Here is a 26,381-nt window from a genome sequence, read left to right as displayed (position 1 = left end):
ACGGTTAACTTTGATGTCTAAGCTAGACCAGTGAGCAACTCAATGTAAAAATTACATTTCCTTCACAGCATTCTCTTTACAATTTGCTATTCTTTTATCAAAAGTTTAATTTTCATTTAGTAATTTCATCCATTCCTGTTTTTCAGGTTCTCCTCTTGTGGTATCTTTGATAGGAGCATTATTAAGAGATTTCCCCAATCGCTGGGAATACTACCTTAAACAACTTCAAAATAAGCAATTTAAAAGAATAAGGAAATCATCATCTTATGATTATGAAGCACTTGATGAAGCCATGTCCATAAGTGTTGAAATGTTGCCAAAAGATTTCAAAGACTATTACAGAGATCTTTCTGTCCTTCAAAAGGATGTTAAAGTGCCTTCAAAGGTAAAACCCGTTTTAAAGAAACACTGGTGGTGGTTATGGAGATTGTGACTTTTAAATCATAAAAACAAATTGTGACCATGACATCTTGCAGAAAACTGATGTTGTAATGAGAGTGACATTAGAAATGACCCATCCTTGAGCATAATTTCTCCGCTTTTCTCTCAATGCCATGGTAAAGGTAAAGGGACCCCTGACCATTAGGTCCAATCGTGGGGTTGCGGCGCTCATCTCACTTTATTGGCCGAGGGAGCCGGTGTACAGCTTCCGGGTCATGTGGCCAGCATAACTAAGCTGCTTCTGGCGAACCAGAGCAATATGTAATGTTTGGTCTTGTTCCCTTCCTCACTAGCCAAAGAAGACTCAGAGGTCGGATTGTTTCAGAAGTGCTTGCCTGTTTGCTCACAGGGTGGTGGGCATTATGCAGCCGCTAGGGGTATCAACTGTTGGAACAGTTCTTAAAATTGCTTCTGCATTGATATAGAGTGGAGCACTAGTTAAACATTAGGATAAAGATGTCAAAAGTAGTACATATATTTTCTTAATAATACCAAATATTATAATTAAATATTAGTACTTAGCAGCTGAAAAACATGGAAAAAGCAGTTGGAAAAATAGTTCACAGATTCTCAAAAATTATATTTGTACAATTTTGTTTCTATGTAGTGGGAACAGTTCATACTAATTGAGACAGTTAAGGCAGAGGGCCTTCTCGGTAGTGGCGCCCACCCTGTGGAACACCCTTCCATCAGATTTAAGGAGATGAGTAATTATATAACATTTAGGAAACATCTGAAGGCAGGCCTGTATAGGGAAGCTTTTTAAGGTTTAATGTTCTACTATGTTTTTATATATGCTGGGACCCAGGCATCCCAGTCAGATGGGCAGGGTATAAATAATAAAATTAAGGCTTCTGTTGATATTAGCAAGATCCATGACCCTCAGAAGAAACTTAATTAGGGGCCTTCACTAATAATAATAATAATAATAATAATAATAATAATAATAATAATAATAATAAAATTTTTATTGATATCCCGCCCTCCCCAGCCGGGCTCAGGGCGGCTAACAACAATCAAATAATGCAACATTCTAAAAACATTTCATTATAAAAATTAATTAAAATCAAATTGATGGAAACCGTTAAGCAAAATTATGTGCAGATTGCCAGAGGAGGGAGTCAGGCTGCGCCCTGACCAAAGGCCTGGTGGAACAGCTCTGTCTTGCAGGCCCTGCGGAAAGATGTCAGGTCCCGCAGGGCCCTAGTCTCTTGTGACAGAGCGTTCCACCAGATTGGAGCCACAGCCGAGAAAGCCCTGGCTCTAGTTGAGGCCAGCCTAGGGAGGAGGCGTGGGGAATTATCCTTTACGAAAACATTTTTGTCTGAGTGCTGCATTGAATGCCATCTGAAGGACGCTTTCTGAGCCTCGCACTGGTGTTTCTACCTGACTTAGAATTGACCTTAGAACTGTAATGATGCCTTTTGTTTGCCTGATATGGAGGATTGGGGCAGGGCAGGGGGAGAGAGAAAGAAACCTTATTTTTCATGCTTGGAATGCAGTCTAGTGTACAAAGGTAAGACTCTTACCAGTTGCTCTACCAATTTCTGCCTCTGGTCCCATCTACCACTGACGTACAGCCTCCAGAGGTTTGCTTATGATGGAATGTGCTCCCCTTGCTAAAAATGGCTCTTCCTACTGATACATAGGAAAACTTTTTGGATTTCATTGGTTTTCTTTGGTTGCATAGAAATTTGATTCATTTGCATATTTTAAATTCTGAATTTGATTATCATTAAAAGTATTTGTTACTTGACCAATTATTTGTTTCAAAATGCACTTCAGGTATTCTGTATTCTTTGGGATATGGAGACAGAGGAAGCTGAAGACATACTGCAAGAATTTGTTAACAAATCTCTCCTGTTCTGTGATCGGAATGGAAAATCATTCCAGTATTACTTGCATGATCTCCAGCTTGACTTTCTAACAGAGAAGAATCGCTCTCAGCTTCAAGTATGCTTCTGAATTTCTAATGGTGACTTATATAAGAATTAGACATAGCTTTAAAATGTACTTACACAGTGTTCAAAATCTTCTTATTTAAATTGCTAGTTGTACAGTTAGATATCCATCAGTACTAATTTCTTAATTGAATACTAATCCAACTTTTAAAGCTATTTTGATACAGCACAACGTAAAATGCTTAGTTAGATTAATAGTGGCACATTATGACATTGGCAGGTTTATTGTATGACACAATAATTTGCATGCTTCACATTCCTTAGCAGAGCAAAGTCCAAGAGGAGGGAGTATCTTGAGGAATCTATTTATATTTGCTAATAATCAAACAGAAGTATCTAAAAATGAAATTCTTCTGAATTTCCTCAAGTGTTTGAAATGAAAAAAGTGTTTTATTTGCTTTTTATGGTTATTAAAATGGGCTTCCTTATGGGGAAAGTACTGCGTCATCTTTGGAGCATAATTTTAGCTTGTTTTGTGAAAGCACTTAATATTTCAGAAATATTGGGGAATGATACTAAAATGGGTGGGAGAAGATGGATTTTAAAAGCTCAGTTTAGTGGCTTTATATGCTTGGGGGAAAACTTTGTGGATCCTTTGTTGATTTCAATGTTGGGACAGGTCTGCTTATTCATCCCTCACTACACAAGCTGCTTCTCACATTGTAGTCATTTGAGAAACTAGGTTACCTAGAAGCTTGGAGTATGCTATCGTATTGGATTGAAGCCTTTGGCTGCAATTCAGCAGCAGGGTGGGTATGCTTTGTTGTGCCATCATGGTGTATCAACCCCCTCTCGGGCAGCTCCTATTGAAATAACAAAAACCACATATGTCCAGTGCATTCATTGAACGTATCAACTAGGTTGGCCCTTTGACAGCCATGTGCAGGAAGGATGGGTGAGTGGCTTGTCAGTTCTGTTGAGTAATCAACTGTAGTAAAAAAAAAAAAAAAAAACCTTCTAAAATGTGGTTGGCTGTTTGCCCTCTTGCCCTCTGTCCAATTCTATGGCTGTCTAGGATTGTGGTTTTTCTGCATTGCAGCGGGTTGGACTACATGACCAGCAGAGTCCCTTCCAACTCTACAATTCTAATTCTTTAATTTGATTTTTACATTGGATATATTGCTACAAAACTGAAGGGGGAGATGGAAGTGTATCAGCTTGCTCAACCTACGCAGCTAATGGACACTCTGAGCCCAGAGCACCCCTCAGGTTCAGGTCCTCCTGTCTCCAATTCCTTGCTGTAGGAAGGTTGGAGCTGCAGTGGTCTGTGCATGCTTGGAGTACCATTTGGGCAAGGAGGGAAACTCAAACATTTTTCTTCTCAGATCTGAGCTTAAGGTGGAAAGAGGCAGCATATCAGCATGCTTATAGCTCCAACTTCAGTTTCTTCTTGTACATTTACCAGATCCTGGCTCCCCTCTCACCATGTTGAGCTGGGCAAGTGAAATTATCATGTATACTTGTAGCAATAGGACAGCTTCAGTTATTTTAATTCAATAAAATGACTACATAAAGGATAAGTTCAGCCCAAGGTTAACAATTGCATTGTGTTTTTTTAGGCACTACATAAAAAAGTAGTTGATCAATACAAGAAATGTTATAAACAGTATATACCATCACAAGAAGACTGCATGTACTGGTATAATTTTCTGGCTTACCATATGGCAAGTGCCAATATGCATAATGTAAGTATGCACTTATATCAATTTTCTGCATATAAGGGAAGTGTGGTTGTTTATTATTATTTAGTTGCTTCTTTCAAAAACTGAATTCAAAGTAACTCCCAAAGCAGGTTAAAATAGATATAAAATAATAAAAATTACCTAAAATACAACAATATACATAAAACAGGATAAGATATTTTTAAATTCTCAATTCTTTTTTTCTCATTGAACACTAAGAAAGCTTAATTTAATGAAAAAGGATATATAACTGCAAATTCTTTCAGGTAACAGTAAGTCAAACTATTGCTATGCATGAATAAGCAAGTTTGCAGGTGCTGAGAGGAAAAGTGTATTTGCTTGGCTCCTCCTTGCAATGTTTTTGGCTTTGTGTTATGTCTCCACTAGACAAACCATGGCTTAGTCTGGGTTACACAGCAGCAGTAGGACTGGGAGATGAGCAAAGCAGTCACATTTCTCCTCTTCAGTACCCTTACCACTGCTTGTTTACACTTAGAGATGGTTTTGCTTAGTGGTCTGGTTTGCATTCCTTAAAGAATGCACTCCTTAAATAAAATGGCAGCAGAAACACAACACAGGTGTTCGAAGATCTTACTATAATTACATGGTGAATTGAATGGTAACAATTCATCTAGTTTTGTGAAAATTGGAAAAAGCATGCCAAGAAAAATATTCATTTTTAGATGTGTAAGAGATTGATCTGAAAAAGCATTAGCTAATCTGTTAAATAATGAAAGAATGTGCAACAGTGTATGGTTGTTAATGTTTCCAAAGTGTTATCACTTTATAAATGAATTTTGGAACATTATAATAGAAAGGAAGTTTATTCTTCTGAAAATACAAAGCTAAGTAACAGTTTGAAATAGCGATAAGTGTGGCTTACAAACAGGACTATTTACTTACAGAATTTTTCTTATTCTAGGAACTCTGTGCTCTCATGTTTTCACTAGACTGGATTAAAACCAAAACAGAATTGGTAGGACCTGCTCATTTAATTCATGAATATGCTGAATACAGTCAAATATTGGATGAAAAGGTATACTGTGAGAAATTAGCAACTATACTTCGCATGACTTGCACTTCTTATTTCACTTAAAGATAAGTTTGTTGTGATAACTTATCCAAGTTTTGGCATAGTTGATAATTCTGCTTTGTGTGGAACAGGTGACATTTTAAAGACTTTAGAGATAGTATATCTGCATTTGTGAAAAGAAACAGATTCTGATTATATTAGTAACTGAGGTAACAAAGAGTTTGGAGGATCTGATGCATTCCATTTATATTGTCAAGTGTCTAACATATCCAGTTTAAACATTTGTCCCATTTACCTTTCTGATCAGCTAGCTCCACTAGACTCCCACTAATCTAGTTTTGTTTAGCAGAATGAGTGTGATTTGCTTCATTCCTGAACATAAGGTATTTAAATGCTTCAAGGCATCTTGCTAGAAGCTGATCACAATATAGATTATTGTTTTATGCAGTTGACATGGTGCTTTGCAAATTTTTACAAACTGTGTGTGTGTGTGTGTGTGTGTGTGAGAGAGAGAGAGAGAGAGAGAGAGAGAGAGAGAAACTTGCAATCAGAATTTCAGCAATGTTAGAAAACAGAACTAGGAGTGAGGAAAGAGGCAAAGGTAAGAGTCAGAAAATGTTTGAGGGGCCTCAGCTAGTCTAGCTTCCTCCTTATTACAGGATGATGCTTGCTACTTCCAGCAGCCTCTCTTTTTATATACCGTCCAGGTTCACTTTTCTTTATGATAAGATATATATTGTTCACAGGATGCCATTGCATGTGAAAACTTCCAGGAATTTCTATCCTTAAATGGGCACCTCCTTGGGCGGCAACCATTTCCAGACATTGTACAGCTGGGTCTATGCCAACCAGAAAGTTCAGAAGTCTATCGGCAAGCAAAACTAAAAGCTCAGCAAGAAGTTGAGAAAGGATCGTTTTATGTGGAATGGATGTAAGCAGATGTATTTTTACCTATGAATAATATTCTGTCCAAATCAGTCCCCCAAAATATAAATGTCTATACAATTTTTACCCCAGTGCTGTACAGAAGTTTTTGTGCATGCATGATTTATAAAAGTTGAGCAGAAACCAGCAGTGTTTGCCTTTTGATGTGCAAAGGGTCTCAGTTCAATCCCTGTTATCCCCAGGTAGGGCTGGGAAAGACCACTGTTTGAAACTCCCAGGGAGCCACTGCCATTTAATGTATACTTAGCTAGATGCACCAAGGATTTAACTGAGTACAAGGCAGCTTACAATAGTCCTGTGGGTGGCGATGAAATATGCATCTTTTTGTACTGCTTCAGCTGGGCTCTTAGTTAAAATGCAAACAAATATAATTCAAATACAGTGTCCTGTTGTGAACTTAAAGAGCAACTAGATGATGATGATGTGGAAGGAAATTAAAGTTATGTTGGAAATTGATGAAATTTGCAAGGCAGTTTTGAAATAATAACCTGTTGATGAAGAAACAATATGTGTGTTAAAAGAACAATAAATATTTCCGTGAGTGACTATTCTTCCAAAAACAAAATTTGGTAATATATATTGTTGCCTGAAATATGTTTTAAATTTGCCCCAAGAAATATACAAACTAAAATATTTTGTATTTTGTATTTTTTATAATATAGAAATAAAAAATCCATGAAGAACATGTACCGTTTGGTTGTGCGTCCACATACAGACGCTGTTTACCATGCTTGCTTTTCCCAGGATAGACAAAGAATAGCTTCATGTGGAGCTGATAAAATGCTGCAGGTAAGATATATACAGGTATATTTTTAGCTAGTTTACTTAAAATGAACCACAATTAACATTAGCCATGATTTTTTTGGTTTGGATGACACAGCAAGCTATTGTTAAGCTAAAACAGAAGTGAAAGCTTCTGAACTCTTTCCCGAGCCAGCAACCTCTGGTTTAATTGATGCTATTTTGTGCCATGCTAAATTAGCAGTAGCTAACCTGTAGCCTTCCAGAAGCTGCTGGACTACAGCTCCTATAATTCTTGACCATTGACAATACTGGCAAAACCTGATAGGAATTGTAATTCAATGACATCTGGAGAGCTGCAGGTTAGCCTCCCCAGTGCTAAACTATGGTTCAGCATGACATGCAAGCACAGCCAGTGTATACTACACACAGGCTTTGCTGGGAATCATATGTTCTCCCCTCTCCTTCCACCTGGCTGGGAGAAGGACGTAGTCTGCTTCACTTTTTAAGCTTTGACTGTTTGCTTCCTCCAGTAGCCATACATTTCACCCTAGTTTGAGGAGCTTTCGTACACTCCATGTTGATGAAGTCCTCCAGCAATATGAGAAAGAACTGTTGGTTCCTATCTGGATAGTTAAAGGTAAAGGGACCCCTGACTATTAGGTCCAGTCGTGGCTGACTCTGGGGTTGCGGTGCTCATCTCACTTTATTGGCAGAGGGAGCCGGTATACAGCTTACGGGTCATGTGGCCAGCATGACTAAGCCACTTCTGGCGAACCAGGGCAGCACACGGAAACACCGTTTACCTTCCCGCTGGAGCAGTACCTATTTATCTACTTGCACTTTGACGTGCTTTCAAACTGCTAGGTTGCCAGGAGCAGGGACCGAGCAATGGGAGCTCACCCCGTCACGGGGATTCGAACCACCAAACCACTTGATCGGCTAGTCCTAAGCTCTGTGGTTTAACCCACAGCGCCACCTGCATCTGAATGGTAGTTCTGTGTTAATTGACAAAGCTCCTCAGGCCCTCACCTCTAGCTTCTTGGCTGCTTTCAAATTACTTAAATTTATTCTAGGTATGTACATAATTGTTTCTTGTTAGGGAAATAAATATCTTTTTCTCTTCTTTGTCTTTCTGGGTCTTGTTGAAACAACCAGTTCGAGCCTGGCAAGGATGCAAACTGGATTCAGGGAGCTGCCTGCTTCCCTCTAGTTTTCTTTCCTGCCTCTGACCACAGGGTGGCACTGTTACCCATGCCAATGAGTTTTTCCAGCCACACAGTACAACCATTTTTGAAAAAAGAAGAGATTTCTATGGCATATATTGGTGTTCATTTAATATTGCTGAACATCTTTCCTCTTCCTTCCACCCTTTTCCTTTTAAACTAATAAAAGTTCAGTTATGCGGACAGTGCAGCTGGTAAAAGAATAACACAACAGTCTTAATATCTATGTTTAAAATAGCTTAAACTTAATGTATGATTTCATAAGTATCTGTGATATTGCATTTGTAGGTGTTTAAAGCTGGAAGTGGAGAGAAACTTTTGGAAGTGAAAGCTCATGACGATGAAGTGCTGTGCTGCACTTTTTCAGCAGATGACAGATTTGTTGCCACTTGTTCAGCAGATAGAAAAGTAAAAGTAAGCAAATGATGGCATATCAGTTATCCTCCTTTGAACCTATACAGCTATTTACATTTCTGGCTGTAGTTAACTGAGAAATTCATACATTTTAAATAACTTGGATGGGTTAGATCAAACTTCTTTTACAAAGATTTCTCCCATGAATGAAACACTAAGTTTGAAATTAGCCCAGTATTTTTATTGTATCTTCTATATATAGAAACTTCTATATTATTATTATATTTAGCTATTGTCCTTCACCTGAAGATATTATGGCGGTTCACAAAATAAAAATATAGACTAAAAGCATAAAATAGTTAAAACAAAAACAAACCACTCCCCCCCACTCCCCACTCCCACAAACACATTTAAAAGGGCACAGAATATTAATCCGCCAAAGGCCTGAATAACTTTTTCACCCGGAGCCTGGGGACAGCATTCCACAAACAGGGAGCCACTGCAGAAAACAGAACTATAGGTCCTTCTGTCTTTCCAAAAGGGAAGCATTAGATGAGGCAGGAGGAACCTGTGACCCACCAGATGCTTTTGGGCTCCCAACTTTCATGAGCTACAGACATAGTAAGAGATAATGGAGGATCACAAGTGAGACTGGCTTCCAAGTAAGTGTGCTTAGGATTAGAACTTTAGTTGTTGCTCTTTGAATCTGTTCTAGCGTGAATGGATCCTTTTGAAACATGGATAAGTAAAGCCATGTGTAGCATTTTAGAAGAGACCTCATCAGGAACTTATGGAAAGATATCAGTGCTTAATGTATTTAAATTTATTTTAACTTTTCCTTCAGGTGTATCTACCCTCACATGGTAGTTTACAAGACAAATCTTTAAACAAATGGTATATATAGGTGCTCCAAATTTTAAAAATCACATTGACGCTTCCCTGTCTCTACTAGACATGTTTTGCCTGAGTGTCAGCTTAGACATGATGGTGACAGATGTATACTTTTAGAGTACAGGATAGCACTTTCATGTAGAAAGATAGCATACAAGATGTGGCTTTTCTCCCCAAACTCTCTATTGCTTTGTTCTGGTGATTTCTCAGACTGGAAGTCCTTTCTTCTCTGAGAGAAAAGAAAGCACGAGGGTGTTCTATTCCCAGCCATCACATTTCTCTGTGTTAAATCAGCATGATGTGTTCCAACAAGTCATGCTGCTGTCACATCTAGTTACACTAATATATGTAGTAACTTAATTTGCCATGTTTGTGGCTACATTTTGCCTACAGTCAGTTTGTGATCAACAAATATAATAAGATATTGCTCCCCCTTTGTAGTTTATTTTATGCTGGCATTTACTACATTTTTATACTCCTTTTTTTCCCCTCTAAGAAAGTTTAGTTGGGCTACATAGTCCTCCTTCCACCCATTCCCATCTTATTCTTGCCACAACCGCATGAGGATAGCTTAGGTGGTGAGATATGACTGGATCAAGGTAACTCATTGAGCTTCATGACTGATTGAAGCCAGGAATCAAATCAAGATCTCCCCTGTCTAAATCCGTCGCTGTCATTTCCCGTACCTGGAAAATAACAAAATTACTTTGTTTTAACACATAGTGCTTTGGATTTTCATTCCATTTGTATTTCAGTGTATTATTTATATTTATAATGCCTTCTAGGTTCTCTGCAAATTCCATCTGTACAATTCCTGTACATCTCCTTCAGGAAGGGGCAAACTTTAGGGTGGGAGGGAGAGACATTCATTGCAGACTGTGCTGTTGAATAGAAAGGAAATGAGCCGGTTTGAAAGCTAGGCAGGAAAAGGCTTCACTCAGGTCTACCTTGAATGACCCACCCCCAAGCCATCCCATGATTGGGCTGTTTAAATTTAAACGTGGTCTGCGATTGGCCAAGCCAATTTGAATTTCATGGACTTTCCCAGCATCCCACAAAGCCAATGAGGGAGATATTTTGGTTGTGCAAGAGCAAAAGGATCCCACCCCCCGCCATTGCCTATGGCCACACCGGGCTACAACTGCTGCTGCCTGTCAAACCAGTAAGCACGTTCTGCAACTCATTCTGATAGCTCTATGGTAACTTTCAGTTATCCAGATCACAGTAGCAGGCTTAAAACTGTTTTTTTTTCAAATATTCTCCACTATCATTGAAATGTGGAGATCTCAGGAAATGTACTGCATGCAGAAAAAATGTTTTAGAAAGCTTTGCCAAGTGTCCAGATGAGTCTTTGATTAGAGTGTATATATTTGAAAAATATTTCAAAACACTTATTTAATTTTTTTATTATTATTCAAAATTACTTGTAGGTCTGGAATTCAAGAACAGGCCAGCTTGTGTGTGTGTTTGAAGAACATGCAGAGCAGGTCAACTGCTGCCAGTTTAACAATACAAATCACCGCCCATTTCTATTGGCTACATGTTCAAATGACACTTTTGTCAAAGTAAGTAAGTAAAAAATATGGAATTCATATTTATAGTTACACTTACTTTACAGTTGTAATTTGTAGACTTTCTTACTCTATGGTGGTGAGAGTATCCATGGAAATTTACCTCAGATCTGCAGACTTGGTATCCCTTACCTTAGCCACTGGAGGCCACTTGGATTCTGCATGATTACTGGCTTTGTTAGAGTAGGAGAAGGAACTACAGACTTGCTTCCTTATGTTCATTACTCTCCGGTTCCAAGTTTCCTGTAGAAGTCACTGATAGGCTTTCATGCTTGGACTGCACATTAATTACATATCCAGTTGCTTCCTGCTTGCCATGTATACTTTTGTAATAAATTGTTTTCAACCAGGATATCTGAAGGATCTCTTGTATATGAGCCTACCTGTTCTCATTGGTTGTCAGGGGAAGCTACTCCAGGCTGCTCTCCCATTTGCAGTGGTAAAACACCTGGGAAGAGAACTTATTAGCAGTGGCACCCAGGCTATAGAACTCTGCCTGAGGACACTCAAATACTTCCTGACTTCAGATACCAGGTTAAAAACAGTATTGGTCAGATAATGTGTTTGTTCAAGGCATTCTCTAAAACAATGAAGGTAATAAAATGAAGTATTTGATTTGTATATACTTTCATTGATTTAATAGTGTCTGTCCTATATTATCATTTGTAAAATGTTTCACATATATACTTTGCTGCTGGCCTTTAGGGTTCAATTAGGGAGATAAGGTTACTTTATTAAATACGTGCATGCATGCATATGCATATTGCTGCTTCTGAACATCTTACTTTCTTGCTGCTTGCTCCAGCAATCCTTAATTCATGTTGGATGGGCTTTAAGGAACTCCCACACTGCTTCCTATCTTATCTGCAAATCTGTCTCATATTTTGAGACTTTATATAACTGTCATTGTTTTTTATGTACTTAGGGGTTGAGGTGCTGTATATAAGGCTAGGCAGACAGATTTAAGGGAATGAAATGCACTAACAGAATAGGGTCTGTAACTTTACTCTCTGAAGCAAAATACTGTACTCTAAAACTGCAGAACAGTTTGTGGTAAGGAAATTCGGAAAGTGCATACTGAAAATTGCAAGCAGCATTCCCCCCCCCACCCCAAAAGGAAATTTGTACTGGTGGCTATTTTGAGGATAGAAACTGAATCAACCACTTTTTAATGCAGAAACTCAAATGTTTTTTACTCTATCCCCCCCGCAACCCCAATTCTTATATGCAGCTCTGGGATTTGAACAAGAAACAGTGTCGTAATACACTGTTTGGTCACAGTAGTTCTGTCACTCACTGCAGATTTTCACCGGATGATAAGTATGTGGCTAGTTGCTCAGCAGATGGAACTTTAAAGGTATGCTTTGGAAACTTTGACTTCTAGTACTTAAAGCCAGATTCAATAACCTTTTGATTTTGTAGTCCAGGAATTAAATGCTTTTCAAAAGCAGAGATTGCAATCCTGCACTGTGCCCATAAATTCTTAGCCATAGTTTCACTCTCTGTTGCACACTTATAAGAAAACCCAGCTGGAGAGAAACCAAGACAGTTAAGTGCTAAAGCAGGTATTACTGGTTGAGATAAACAAGATTTGTTATTGATTTGCAGCTAGATAAGTTCTACTTGGAGTAGACCCATTGAAATTAATGAGCCTAAGTTAGTCATGTCCATTAATTTATTGACGTCTACTCTGAATATCTCTTGTAGTATTCCTGTGGGGGGGGAGACTTTGTTATGGTAGGAGCTCTGCATTACTCTCATGTAGTCTCATACACATGTGTCACTATAGCATTCTTCATTTTTCATTCTTGCCTCGTTTATGTTTCTGAAGCAGATTACGTTGAAAGATAATGATGGCATTTTATAACTAAAAGACATTTGAAATTTACATTGAAAAGGTTATAAATATAGATGCTCCTGTTATTCACAAATACCTTGCACTTGAAAAAAAATAGTATTGGGTATTCTCAAACAAAAAGCATTTATGAGCTCTGTTTATTATCTGGCAATATTTCAGATATAAATCAGCCCAAATATAAAATGTCTGACATTAATTTAGTTGCTTGATTTTAATATGCTGCAATTTTTAAAAATTTACTTCTAATTCCACAAGCAGACAGTTGACTTTAATGTCTATAGATCACTGGAGAGAATAAATTGTTTTGTTAGCAGCTATAATTGGATATGAATAAATACCTTTGCAAAATTAAATTTTACAAATCACTAGGTAGCATTAATGTTGTCTTCTATTCAGATTCATTTTTTAAATGCTTAATACAGTGTATTTATTTTTAAAGCTTTGGTATGCACATTCGGCAAATGAACTGAAAACTATTGACATAGGAGACTGCTTTAGAAATGTGGATGAGTACCAGGATGATGTGGAAGTCTTAGTGAAGTGTTGCTCCTGGTCATCTAATGGAACTACAGTGTTGGTGGCAGCGAAAAACAGGCTTTTTGTAAGTACTTAAGTATGTCAGTAATGACTTCTTTCCTCTGAGTCACCATCTTGTTTTCCATTTGTGTTTATTTTTAAAATTGAGCAGGAGAGCAATAGTGAAAGAGAAGAGAACAACAGAAACATAGGGAACACATCACTTGTGCTTAGACTTCATGGTGCAGAGCCTGCAACCAAGTGCTGGTCTCCAGCCAGAAGTTATTTCAGTGCAGTGCAGCATCCTATGTTCTGTGCCCACACTTTCTCACGCATGCACACACTTACTTTTCAAAGGGACTTATCAAAGGACTTTTCCAAGTTGCCTCTGCTGAGCTGCAGTTTTGTCCCACAAGGAATGGCTCTTTTGCACCGGTCCTCTTCCCTACTGTAGTTTTGATATCCACAAGCGAGTGTAAGTCCTGCCATCTCACAGGCTCTGAACTGCAGTTAAGAGATGATTTTTGTTATGTTGGAAATGGTCAAATGCAATTTTTGTCATACTTCTAATAAATTGCTCAGAGAACATATATCATATAGTAGTAGCGCATTCACAGACTTCGAAAGGATCATTTTATTTTTGTTAAGTTATCAGTAAGAAGGCATGAATAAATTGTATTGATTTATAGAATGTTAAACTCTCTTTGAGTAGAGTATAAGTTGGAGTTAGGAAAATAAAAGATTTTGGTAGTGTTCCACCAAGTTCCATGAACATCGGGAATGGAATTGTTGTAGGTTAGAGGATAGGATTTTAATGATTTTTAAATATAACACACATAAAATTAAAATTGTAAGCAGTGTTTTGAAGAACATACACTCAAATTCCTAAACTGGTTTGGAGATAATATTGATGTAATAATACTTTTTATTCAAGTTTTCATCATTCAGCCTTTTAATTATAGTTTACCAAAATAGTGTTATTTTTGAGGATAGTTATAAAACACTGAATCTGTTAAACATTCTATTGTATAATTGGCTATCAATTTCCCAATAATAATAATAATAATAATAATTTATTTATTTATACCCCACCCACTCTGGAGAATGCTAAGATGTCAGTCTGCATCTGTATTGGAAGTACATTTTTAATTTTTATATATGGAGGTGTGTTTTTTTAACTTTCTTTTTTAATTGTATATTTTATTGCTGCAACACACCCTGGCACCTTATGGGGAAGGGCAGATAAAAAAATTAATAAAATAAAATTTGTCCTCTGGCAGTCAATATACTGTTGAAAGAAATAAGGTAAAGGTAAAGGGACCCCTGACCATTAGGTCCAGTCGTGACCGACTCTGGGGTTCTGGACATCACGGGGATTTGAACCGCCGACCTTCTGATTGGCAAGTCCTAGGCTCTGTGGTTTAACCCACAGCGCCACCCGCATCCCATTGAAAGAATTAAGTAATATGTTTTTGGTGTTTAAACTCTTGTCAGTGATGTTCTTTTATAAAGACATATTTATGTAAAATCATGTGACATTTAAGATTGCTGTTTAATATGGCTATTATGTTTACAGCTTTTTGACGTTAAGACCAGTGATTTGTTGACAGAGGTTCTTATAAGCCACCACAGCACTATTCAGTACTGTGACTTTTGTCCCAACAGCCAGATGGTTGCAGTTGCTTTATCACATTATTCTGTTGAGGTAAGTCACTATATTTAAGAAAATCTAAGTAAATCCTTTCCATTCTTCATATTTCCTCTTGCTCTGGTGATTAGCTTCAGAATGGGAAGAGGACATCGCTTAGTGGTAGATTACAGATTTTGCATGCAGAAGATCCCAGGTTTAATCCCTGGCACCTCTAGAAAGGGGATGCAGGTGGCACTGTGGGTTAAACCACAGAGCCTAGGACTTGCCGATCAGAAGGTCGGCAGTTCGAATTCCCGTGACGGGGTGAGCTGCTGTTGCTTGGTCTCTGCTCCTGACAACCTAGCAGTTCGAAAGCATGTCAAAGTGCAAGTACATAAATAGATACCACTCTGGCAGGAAGGTAAATGGCGTTTCTGTGTGCTGCTCTGGTTCGCCAGAAGCGGCTTAGTCATGCTGGCCACATGACCTGGAAGCTGTACGCCGGCTCCCTCGGCCAATAAAGCAAGATGAGCGCCACAACCCCAGAGTCGGCCACGACTGGACCTAATGGTCAGGGTTCTCTTTACCTTTACTTGCCTCTAGAAAGACCTGGGAAAAACAGAGCAGCTGCCCATCAGAATAAATGGAATTGAGTTAGGTGACCCAAGGCAATATTAGGAAGCTATAATGTTAACCTTTGTGTGGAATTGGGCTCATCTGGCCAATTTGAGCTAATTCAAATTGATCATCTTTTTGCCAAAAGCTACTGCTGTTCTGCTGTTAAGAATATCACTTAAGCACTACCTTCCATCAAAGAGTTAATTTCATCAAAACCAAGACACACATGACTGCTGTTAAATTTTGATCAAAGATCTGTAATATGCCTCAGTGTCGCCTTCCTAATCCATTTCCAGTAGAGCCCTGGGAGTTATGGCAGTACTCATAGGAAACACCATATGTAGTGTCCGTGTTCTAAAGTCTCACTGTTCAGCAAGTGAGTTTGACCTTTCTGAATCACCCCCTTAGCATAGAATGATGAAAGAATCCCTCTATCACTGCTTAATGGAATCTTTTTGAGTATGGATTTTTCTAGTATAGTATGCATTTTTCAAAGGCTCATCTGGTCGGTGAGCTCAGTCCCACTTTAAAGTTCGGCAGTCAACCTTGAATTGAACATTTTTAAGAGCAGGAAATTCCTGTTGCCTCTATATAGCTGTGTATGCATAAAAATACCATGCAGTCCTGAAAGTAAAGCGCATTGAACACAGTGGGGTTGACTTCTGAGCAATCATGCATAGGATTCCACTGATTTGATTGGTGGGATACTCAGGTAACACAAGAATTTCACTTGATTCAGCTATGTGTCCATCTAGTTGAGGCTAATCAATAGTTAACTGGGTTTTACTGGTCACATCATTCTCTCATTTATCTCAGTGATCTTTTATCGGTTTTCTGAATCCTTTACCAATTTCAGCAAAAGAAAAATAAACTTTTATATAATCATCATGTAAGAGTGCCAGTTTAAATCAGTAATCTGCATATTTTAACAATAAAATGAATTACTCTGATATCTTAAATCAAAACAGTGACATTTCATAGAATCTTCTACTAGAAAAATGGTCAGCCACTGCACTCTTCGTTCACTATGTTTCCGCAAACAAATACCAAAACAATTCAGAGCTAATTTGCTTCTGTCCGCTTGGTCATGTAATATGGGGTATTCAATAGTAGCCATGAGATGCAGCTTGTAAGCATGTCTTAATATAGCAACTTTGAAATAGTGAGGCAGATAGCAGGAATATTTTGTTTCTCTTTTGAAAATCTCATATATGTTTGTTAATGCGGATTTTCCCAAATGAAGTCTCATTCACAAATGGATAAAGACACTAACTCTAAGCTAAGCACACTTTGATTAAAAGTGAATAGATGTCCCAAACTGTTACTAAAACTGCAAATAATTAGTTTGTTCTGAATTTGATTTAGATATGGAATATTGAATCCTCTTCCAAAATCGCTGACTGCCGAGGACATATGAGTTGGGTCCATTCTGTGACTTTTTCACTTGATGGGTCATTATTTCTCACTTCTTCTGATGACCAGACAATAAGGGTGAGCTTATTCTTTTCCAAATATTTGCTGGGAATTGTACCCAGACTCCCAATATCTGGGTATTTATTTATTATGAGTTGAGTCAAAGGAGGAATTGTAACAATCAAAGCATTCATGAAACTTTGGCATATTTGGGGAAATATCACCCGCACCATTTCTTAAATTCCTTATTACTGAAAAATATTTGAAAAATAAAATACTGTATATACATTTATTATAATTATCATTCTCTCCTGAACAAAGACATCTGATTTAAAATGCAATATTAACAATTAATATAATAGAAACACTAAAATTAAAAACCTTATTAGCACAATTCAGATTGACAAGATGAGTTTGGTTTTGGTAGACCTTGTACTTTTCTGGCTGAGTCTTGCCTAAGCAGCAGTTATGCTGGCATAACTCCTTCACCCTGGTTCAGCTGGCAGAACTTAAGCTGAGGCAAGTCCCCCCAAAGGGGTTTTCCTTGGGTGTGGTGGGGGGCAGCAGACAGCAAGGAGAGACACTCCAAACCCACTTTACCTTAGTTATGTGATCTAGCCACCCGGCAGACCCTAGCTGGCAAAAAAAGGGTGGTGTGAATCAAATTCCTTCTGAACAGCATTTGGAACAGCTAAAACTTAAGCTGGCTTTCTATAGTTAGGATTGTTCTGTGAATCAGAAGGCGCTAGTCCATAATTGCGAAGCAGTACACATGGGCAATTAAAAACACTAAACCATATCTCCCCTTTCCCCCTAAAAGTAGAAAAAAAACAACACCACAGGTAGGAAATAGACTCAGCAAATAGAAACATGCATTGTTAACTGCTGGTAAAGACCTTTTAAAACAGGAGGGTCTGCATCATGGGTAGCTAGCAAGGTGCCCTCCAGATGCTGGATTCGAACTCCCATCATCACTGCCCATTGAGTGCATTCCAGCAACATCTACACTGGCTGCTTATGGTGTACACTTGCCAGTGGAACGTGGCTAGTGATGGGGACTGGTAAGTTGTCTTTGGCAGGAAATTGGAATAGTCTGAGTGCCACAGTGGAGAATCCCCTGATCCTAACTCTGCAAATGATGGAACCTCTTTTTAAAAAATCTATTAGACCGAGGGCCATATGAGAAAATTGTAGTTTGATTAAGTGATTGAAAACTAAAATGCCTGCCTGCATTAAGTAACTTCATACATGAAAACAATATATTTAAAAGTATATTTTTAAAAGAGTAAATATAGTTCTAAATTCAAACTTCCAATTTGTGCCCTAAAGTCATAAATTTTTGACATTGCAGAACTTCTGCTATATTCTTCTTCTCTTCAACAGATATGGGAGACAAAGAAGGTGTGTGAGTCCTCTGCTGTTGTGTTGAAACGTGAAATAGATGTTTTGTTTCCTGTTAATGAGGTTTTCATCTTGGCTATTGACAATATGAAGCATCTGCAAGTAAGTATGTTTTGTATGTTGCATATGGAATGTTTAGAAAGCTTTGGCATGTATGACTTGAATGTAGCCTACTGTACCCAAGATAATAGATGTCTTTTTTACTCTTTCTGCCTTTTCCTCTGGCCAACATTGGCATGTGCCATCCCCACCCCTGAAAGCTGTCCATAAGGGAAAGCAGCCCTCAGACAAAAAAACGTTAAGTGAGAAGAGTAGCTTCCCAGATTAAAGAGGAAAAAACCTGCATCTAATGTCACTAGCTCAATCTGAGTTTTCCAACCATGTTTGCTGAGTACAAAATGTGTGGCGCATAAATCAAGTTGTGTTGATTGAATCCCTGATCTTGATGAATGCCAATAGGTGCTGATGTCTGGCTACATACCAGTATTGATTGTACCATTAGGCTTCACAGTGCCTCAGGGTGTGGAGTTGCTCTTCCTCAGGGTTCTCAGACAGCCAGTTAGCAGACACTCCTGAATAGCTTGATCCTGTAAGGGACCAGGCAGGTAGGAAGACATTTGCATGTTATGGAATTCCTCTACATAATGAGCAAGAGTCACTGGAGCTGAAGTAGCTAACCGATGCTCTTGCCATGGTTTCCCAAGCCTCTGCCTAGTTCACCATCCAAGGCAAAAGGAAGATTTGAAAAGTATGAATTTGGGGGAATACTCAAACTGACAGAAAGGCTGAGCTCTTCGGTAACAGTGCATGAAAGATCTGGAACTATTAATAGAAAAAGAACATCAGAAGAAGAGATGTTCTCAATTCAATAGGTGTTAAGAAATTGTATCTCCATTTATAATTTCTCATTGAAACTTCCTTGGAAATGTTTGTGGAAATGTGTGTACTAGAACAATACAGATGCCTATGTTTTACACATTTCTATTCCACTTATTCCACTTTATGGGACGTGGGTGGCGCTGTGGGTTAAAGCCTCACCGCCTAGAACTTGCCGATCGCATGGTCGGTGGTTCGAATGCCCGCGGCGGGGTGCGCTCCCGTCGTTCGGTCCCAGCACCTGCCAACCTAGCAGTTCGAAAGCACCTCCGGGTGCAAGTAGATAAATAGGGACCGCTTATCAGCGGGAAGGTAAACGGCGTTCCATGTGCTGCGCTGGCTCGCCAGATGCAGCTTGTCACGCTGGCCACGTGACCCGGAAATGTCTGCGGACAGCGCTGGCTCCCGGCCTATAGAGTGAGAAGAGCGCACAACCCTAGAGTCTGGCAAGACTGGCCCGTACGGGCAGGGGTACCTTTACCTTTTTTATTCCACTTATTGCCCCATGGAACTTTGAGAGCTCCTGTGGACCACCCTATTCACTAGAGTGTCTCCTGTGATGTTCAGAATATATGGGCTATACTCCCACCTCAGCATAGGAATTAGGCTTGGAGAAAAGAAGAAAGGGCACATTCTTGAGTTCTCTGTCCCTTCTTGCAATCTCCCAGTCAACTATCTTAGTAGAAAGTGGTAAAGAAAAACTGTTTTTGGATGTGGTTCCCCCCTTTTTTGTTTTTTCCTTCTTCCATGAGGAGACTCTACTAGAGTCTTCTAGAAACCTTTCTCTAACCTGTCAAAGGGCTATGAGACTGAAATGTCATAAACTGTTTTTTGTGGGGTTTTTTTGCCTGTTTGAAGAAAAGAAATACCATTAGGCAACTGTTTTGAAGAGCAAAATTATCCAATTTGGCCACCATTTTTTGTAACAGACATAAATAAGGATCAAAGTGGTGATGTTCTTTTTTGTTCTTCAGTTAGTGTTTGCTGTTAGCGTTGCTATGGATATTTATGAAGCAGGGGGAAAAAGGTTGCAGCTGTGCAATGGCGGTGTTCATGTCTGCCTACCGCTGAATAGTTAAAGCATTTGTGAAAATTAATTGCAAGCTTTTTTTAGATACGGAAGAACTCCTTCTAAAGTGAAATTGTGGGTGGTTTGCCCTTAATACAAAGCTCTTACTGTTTCTATAGTCGTCAGAAGACTCAGACCTACAAGATTATGATAAGCAGGCACACTCTTAGCAAAGCAACAACAAAGTTGTGCCAGTCATACACATTTACTACCTATCTTTCTTATTTAGTGCAAATTCTTCTGCTACTTCTGACCAGAGAACCATGTATTTTGGAATTTCTTGGTTTGGAGGGCAGATAAAACTGTAATAAATATGCCAGTAATCTTAAAAATCACTACTGAAGTCGAGGAGAGGGTCAGATGCTTTTTTTATGTGAAAGCTGTGTGTGTTGTACAAAAATAATTTCCAATTGTGCCATTGCATTGCAGCTAATTAATGGCTTCACAGGCCATACTGTTTATCAGACTGAAGAACAGGAGCCTTTCATTAGCTGCTGTTGCCTATATGAAGACCTTCAGACTGCAGCATTTGGGGAGAAGAATGGAACAGTAAAGGTAAAGTAGTTGAGATTAGTTAGGCATTGGCTTCTCTGATTGTGATCATTTCAGGTGTTATACAAAAAATGATAAACTGGCACTCAGAATCTCACAAGCAAAAACACTAGCAGGCAATCAGTTGGAAAATACTCTATTCTGGGATAATTTAGGTCCATCAAGCACCTAATATTCAGTTCTCCTCAAATTGCCTGCCACTTTAGATTATGACATTGGGATTGGAGCTTCATTCACCAAGTCAAGCTGATGATCATCTCCTTCGAATCATAGAATTGTAGAGTAGGAAGGGACCATGAGGATCATCTAGTCCAACACCCTGCAGTGCAGGAATCTTTTGCCCATTGTGCGGCTCAAATCAATGACCCTGAGATTAAGAGTCTCATGCTGTACCAGCTGAGCTATCCTTTTTCATGTTCAGTTCATGCTTTACTATGTTGTTGCCTAAAAATATATTAGTTTTGTAATATAATAAATATAAAAGCAAAATAATTTTCTGTTTCATTATAATTAAACAGGTCCTCTTCCTGAAAATTTACCCAAGGAAAAGGACGGAATTCCCTAATTGAATTTCTCTGTCCCAGGACCTAATGGTTTGCAATATCTGTACTTATAAAAGGCTACAGTGGATCATTGAGGTCCCCTAATAGACTTCCCGCTTCCTTGAAACTAGTTTCCTCAGATTCCTTTACATGTTGTGAGTCAAATATACAAAGAATATTGTACTTAGAACTGAATTGTACTTTGTTTTTAAGGTTCTCTCGGTATGTTTTCTGGTATTCTCAAATCCAGTTATGAAGCATCACACTTCGATGGTGAATGCATTAATTTCCTTGTTGCATCATGTGTTTTTTATGTATACCTACCTATTATAAAGTGCCTGTTGGTTGTGCTCTCTAATAAATAATCAAGCACTTTATAAATACAATACTTGCTATAAATGTGTATTTTTTTCAGTAAGAATGCATTTTTAAAAAGATACCTTTTAATAGCTATGCTAATGAAGTAGACAGAAGAATATCTGCTGTCCATATGGATTGCTATGCATACCTCTGGCCATAGATCATGCAGGAAGCTTTTGTTGCATGTTTCATTTATAATTTCTCCTTTTAGTTGTTTTAGGTTAAAATAATGAAGGAAGAAACATTGCTTTAAAGAAGTAGCTTTTTTAATAAAACAATCTCTTTCATTATACTACTGCTTTTTAAAAATATACTTGTGGGTATATATTTCCTTTCAATCTGTAAGCAATGTGAACTCACAACAGTCTGTTGTCTGATCCCATTTTTAAAAGGTATTAAATCTGTCAAGTGGGAATATTTTAAAATCAAGAACTGGACACAAGGAAGCTGTACAACACTGCCAGTTTACTTCTGATGGGAAAACACTCATTTCAAGCTCTGATGACTCAACTATACAGGTGCGGAACATTTTAAACTATTGCTTGAGAATATATATTTCTGAAGAAGCTAGCTGCAGTCCAGCAAAGTTTATGTTTTGTTTAAAGTTTGATATTTATTTGTTTTTGGGGTGCTTTGTGAGGGTAAGATGAAAATGCTTCTTAGAGATCAAAGAATTCTTTTGGAGGGGGGTTTAAAGCAGTGTTTCCCAACCTTGTGCCTCCAGATGTTTTTGGCCTACAACTCCCATCATCCCTGACCACTGGTCTTGCTAGCTAGGGATGATGGGAGTTGTAGGCCAAAAACATCTGGAGGCACAAGGTTGGGAAACACTGGTTTAAAGACCTTGTGGGAGGAGCAGTATTGTCTTGTAAAGAAAAGTTGAGGGTTTTTTGTTTTATTAAAGAAATAAGTCTTGTTTTCACCATAAAAGCAAGCCAGAGTTGAATCCAATTTCCCATTATCTATTCTAATTTCTGTTTTATTAGGTGTGGAATTGGCAAACAGGGGAATTTATTCTCCTGAAAGGTCACAAGGAACCTGTCAAGAATTTTCGCCTTCTAAAACACTCAGGGCTTCTTTCATGGTCATTTGATGGGACAGTTAAGGTAAATAAAACCTAAGCATTGACAACTTAGATTGGTGCCTGTAGCTAAACCCTAAAGGAAAGAAGTGCACATCATGTGAACATCCTATCTGTTGTGTTTTCAAAGTTAGATAACGCTATTTACGAGTCTTGTTTTGACTGCAAAATACTCAGTGGTTAAAGTATGTACTTTTTAAAAGTATTTTGAAAGACAAAAACACCAAACACCTGCGTACTGTTTTTAAGCCCTTCTACCTGCACTATTGTTCACTAGCACATTTTAATATTACAGCTCTGGAACACAATTACAGGAGAACTTGAGAGAGATATCATTTGCCATGAAGACACCATTCTTTCTTGTGTAATTTCACCCAATACCACTATGTTTTCCACTACCTCTGCTGACAAGACTGCCAAGGTCAGTACAGGTTTACAAATGAATGCTAAAACATAAAGCACCATCTACTCTGAGTTTAGCACTTTTTTATCCTAATTCAGTATAAGAGTTACATAAATGCTTGATCGTATTTTGCTGATAATCAGAAAGATCTTAAAAGTTGCCAACTCTTAACTTAATCATGACCTATGAGCTTAGTCCTGGCCCCTCTTCTAAATACAATGAGATCCAATGGACATAATCCTATCCACTCCAGATGCAGCACCTAAGGGCATGACAGAACTCTTTCCCTCCTCTTCTTTCCCCCTGTGAAATGACATATTGTTGAACACTGTGCCAGGTTGTTACAAGGAATTTGAGGCCTGCATACACACCTTGCATCCTCATCCAGCCTCTTTGGAAATGGATTTGACGGAATGCACACGTTCACGGGGGTAGGAATGACATGCACGCAAATGCCTTTAGAGGGAATGAGCCCCTGTATCTTGTGTGCACTGTCAAACCTGTATTTGGTGACGTCAGATCTGAGGGAACTGATTCAAATCACTTCCTGTCACTGATCCTTTGATTCCATAGTTATTTATACCCTAACCCTTTTCCATTCTATTTTAAGTGGCTCAGAGAAGATTTTCCACTTTTAGTCTTGCTACTTCTCTTTTTTTGGTTACCTTTGCCACTTAATTATTCACGTGTTTCAGATTACCAGGTAAATGGGAGAAACATCAAGTAGGAGTAAATCTTGGACTGATAAAACCTGTCCTCCAAGCGTAAGGCCAAAATGTCTCCTTGCAACTGTCTTTTTAGGAGCTTGGCCAAAGCAGTATTGGGCTTTTGTAATTTAAATTCTCATCATTATTCTGAAACAAGTAGTTTCTAACAATGGCAAGGGAAATATGAAGTACAAACAATTGCAAATACACGTCAGCTTTCTCTTCTTTTAACTTCAGTTGAATACAGCTAGCCAGGTATGGTATATTACAGGGGCTTACTACAATTCTATTTCTCCCATTTCAGAAATAAATAATCTAAATTAAGGATTTAGATGCAGCTCCTCTTGTGCAGGGCAGTATAGGAAAGTTTACCTAGGAGATCCTCAATCAAAAGATCAGTAATAACATATGAAGAGCGTCACTGGAGCAGAGAAAAGGTCCTTCTAGTCTTGTAAGCTGCTTCACACAGTGGCAAACCATATGCCTCCTAGCCCAGAGGCAGGGCTGAAGGCAATAGTCGTCTCCTGCTGTTGCTCCCCAGTAGTTGAGATTCAATAGCATACTGCCTCGGAATTTCTGTGTAGCCTCCATGGCAATCATAGGCTTTGTAGATCTGACTTCTATGCGTTCGTCTTCTTTTAAAACCATCTCATGTTTTTAAACAAGCTCATGGCCATCTCCACATCTTCTTGCATTGAGTTCCATTAATTATGTGATGCATGAAGAAGTACTTTCCTTTGTCTGTCCTGAATCTGCTTCCAATAATTTTACTGGTTGATGAGGGGGGAGAAAAAGTTTTGTCCACTTTCTCAGCACTAGGCATACTTAGAAACCCCTGTGTTCTCCCTTAGCTGTCTTGTTTAATCTAAAACGAAACAAAAACCTAAAACACGTCAGCTTTCATTTGCAGTGTACACCACCTAACTTCTCATTTTGGTTGTCCCTTTATATGCCTTCTGTGCTTTGCTCTGTCCTAAACCATCTGTGTAGAAAAGCTTGCTTTCTATTGTGGGAGTACCTTAACCAATTTTCATATCTGAGTCATCAAAGTCCAAATATCTTTTACAGGTAGAAAGCTCAAAATGAACCTAAAAATACTGGAATATAATTTAACAACGTGTTTCATGTTTTAAATCTTTAGGTATGGAGTTTTGAAAGTTCATCGGTTCTTCATAAGCTGAATGGTCACGACGGCTGTGTGAGGTGCTGTGCCTTCTCCCTTGACAATGAATTGTTAGCTACAGGAGATGACAATGGGGAAATACGGGTACTCCATTTTGTTTTTAAATGATTTATTTAAAAATTTAGCATAAGAAGTTATTGCAGCAGGTATCGGCTAGTTAAGTGGACACACGAGTTTCTCACAAATTAGGTGGTGGCTCTTTGGTACTGTAAGACCTGGTTTGGATGACCATGTACAGGTTTTATGCATCAAGAATATTAACAGAGGTGGAGAAGGATGTCAGGTGCAGTTCTGATAACAAAAAGATGATTAGAAATTGAAAGGCTGCATTAAATCAAAAGGAAAGTAGGATTAATGATTAAAGGGTATTGGGGAAAGGAAGGCAATTCTTCATTATAGATCATAAACATATTTACATATAAATGTGGGACTTACTTTCCTCCTCCTGTTTTGTTGTTAATATGTGTTGCATCTTGATAACTGCATACATTTTTATGTCATTCTGCATTGATTAATCTTTCCCTTCTGTCCTATGCAGCCATTCATTTCTAACATGTGATTTATCTCTCCTAACCTAATGAGAGCACATAGAGAATGCGGTATAGAGTGGTCCCTTTGAATGCTCATTGTGCCACTGGTGGCTTCAGTGTTGCCCCAAACTTGTAGAGGATTAGGGCTGACAGCGCAAAGAAATGTATGCATCGAGCCTTGGTTGTAAGCACAATATGTGACACTCTAAAATTAGTCATTACTGCTTAGATGGTGTGGAAGAAAAGGTGGTAGCCTTTATTTACAATTTTCATACTTTTCATGCACAAGTGAATAGTGAGAGACTTAATTCTTAAACAGTTTTTTAAATCTGTAATTTTATGAAGGCTAGCACATGAGGTAATGAGTTTAAATGGCAGAAAAGTACATATAGCATGGCTCAGAAATGTTTGTTAAGTTGAGGATGTTTCAGAGAACAGGTTTGACAGATATGTCAGAAACACCTGTGGCAGGGGTGGGGAATCTCTGGCCTGTGGCCGGTCTTGGCATGCCATGGGATCCCGTTTGACCCTTGAGGCCATTTCCTTCAAACTGTGCTCATAAGCAGATACAGTTTAATCCTGCATTAGCTATGCAATTCTTTTCCCAGCCAAAAGCAAGATTGCACAGCAAAGGCAGCAGGATTTTTTTATTATTAGTTTTCCTATTATAAAACCATCAGCTAAATTGGGATGAAAGCTCTGTGCCAAAGCACCCTTTGAAGCAGCTCATGGAGACAGCACCTGAGGATCAAACAGGAGCATGGGGGCTTCCTTAAAGCTATTTGTAAGCCTCTCGC

The 26,381-nt window shown here is 38.5% G+C and overlaps 1 protein-coding gene across 2 annotated transcripts in view; it reads left to right on the top strand.

Annotated features, from left to right (window-relative positions):
• The window catches only part of APAF1 (apoptotic peptidase activating factor 1), a 39,090-nt gene that overhangs the window by 9,266 nt on the left and 3,443 nt on the right, over nucleotides 1-26,381 (top strand). For both annotated transcript variants that reach the window (XM_083698574.1, XM_083698575.1), the window contains exons 9-26: nucleotides 147-385; nucleotides 2,227-2,394; nucleotides 3,962-4,087; nucleotides 5,007-5,120; nucleotides 5,864-6,048; nucleotides 6,725-6,851; nucleotides 8,318-8,443; nucleotides 10,705-10,839; nucleotides 12,077-12,202; nucleotides 13,143-13,304; nucleotides 14,796-14,924; nucleotides 16,833-16,958; nucleotides 18,264-18,383; nucleotides 20,656-20,781; nucleotides 22,073-22,198; nucleotides 22,667-22,786; nucleotides 23,057-23,182; nucleotides 25,013-25,138. In XM_083698574.1, the coding sequence (XP_083554700.1) occupies nucleotides 147-385; nucleotides 2,227-2,394; nucleotides 3,962-4,087; nucleotides 5,007-5,120; nucleotides 5,864-6,048; nucleotides 6,725-6,851; nucleotides 8,318-8,443; nucleotides 10,705-10,839; nucleotides 12,077-12,202; nucleotides 13,143-13,304; nucleotides 14,796-14,924; nucleotides 16,833-16,958; nucleotides 18,264-18,383; nucleotides 20,656-20,781; nucleotides 22,073-22,198; nucleotides 22,667-22,786; nucleotides 23,057-23,182; nucleotides 25,013-25,138 (2,507 nt within the window). The remainder of the gene's footprint in view (nucleotides 1-146; nucleotides 386-2,226; nucleotides 2,395-3,961; nucleotides 4,088-5,006; nucleotides 5,121-5,863; nucleotides 6,049-6,724; nucleotides 6,852-8,317; nucleotides 8,444-10,704; nucleotides 10,840-12,076; nucleotides 12,203-13,142; nucleotides 13,305-14,795; nucleotides 14,925-16,832; nucleotides 16,959-18,263; nucleotides 18,384-20,655; nucleotides 20,782-22,072; nucleotides 22,199-22,666; nucleotides 22,787-23,056; nucleotides 23,183-25,012; nucleotides 25,139-26,381) is intronic.

Source organism: Podarcis gaigeae (assembly GCF_964106915.1).
Source record: "Podarcis gaigeae genome assembly, chromosome: 10".
In the NCBI taxonomy this organism is placed as follows: Eukaryota; Metazoa; Chordata; class Lepidosauria; order Squamata; family Lacertidae; genus Podarcis; species Podarcis gaigeae.
Note: the sequence above shows the minus strand (reverse complement) of the source record. Positions and strands in the feature narration are given on the sequence as shown.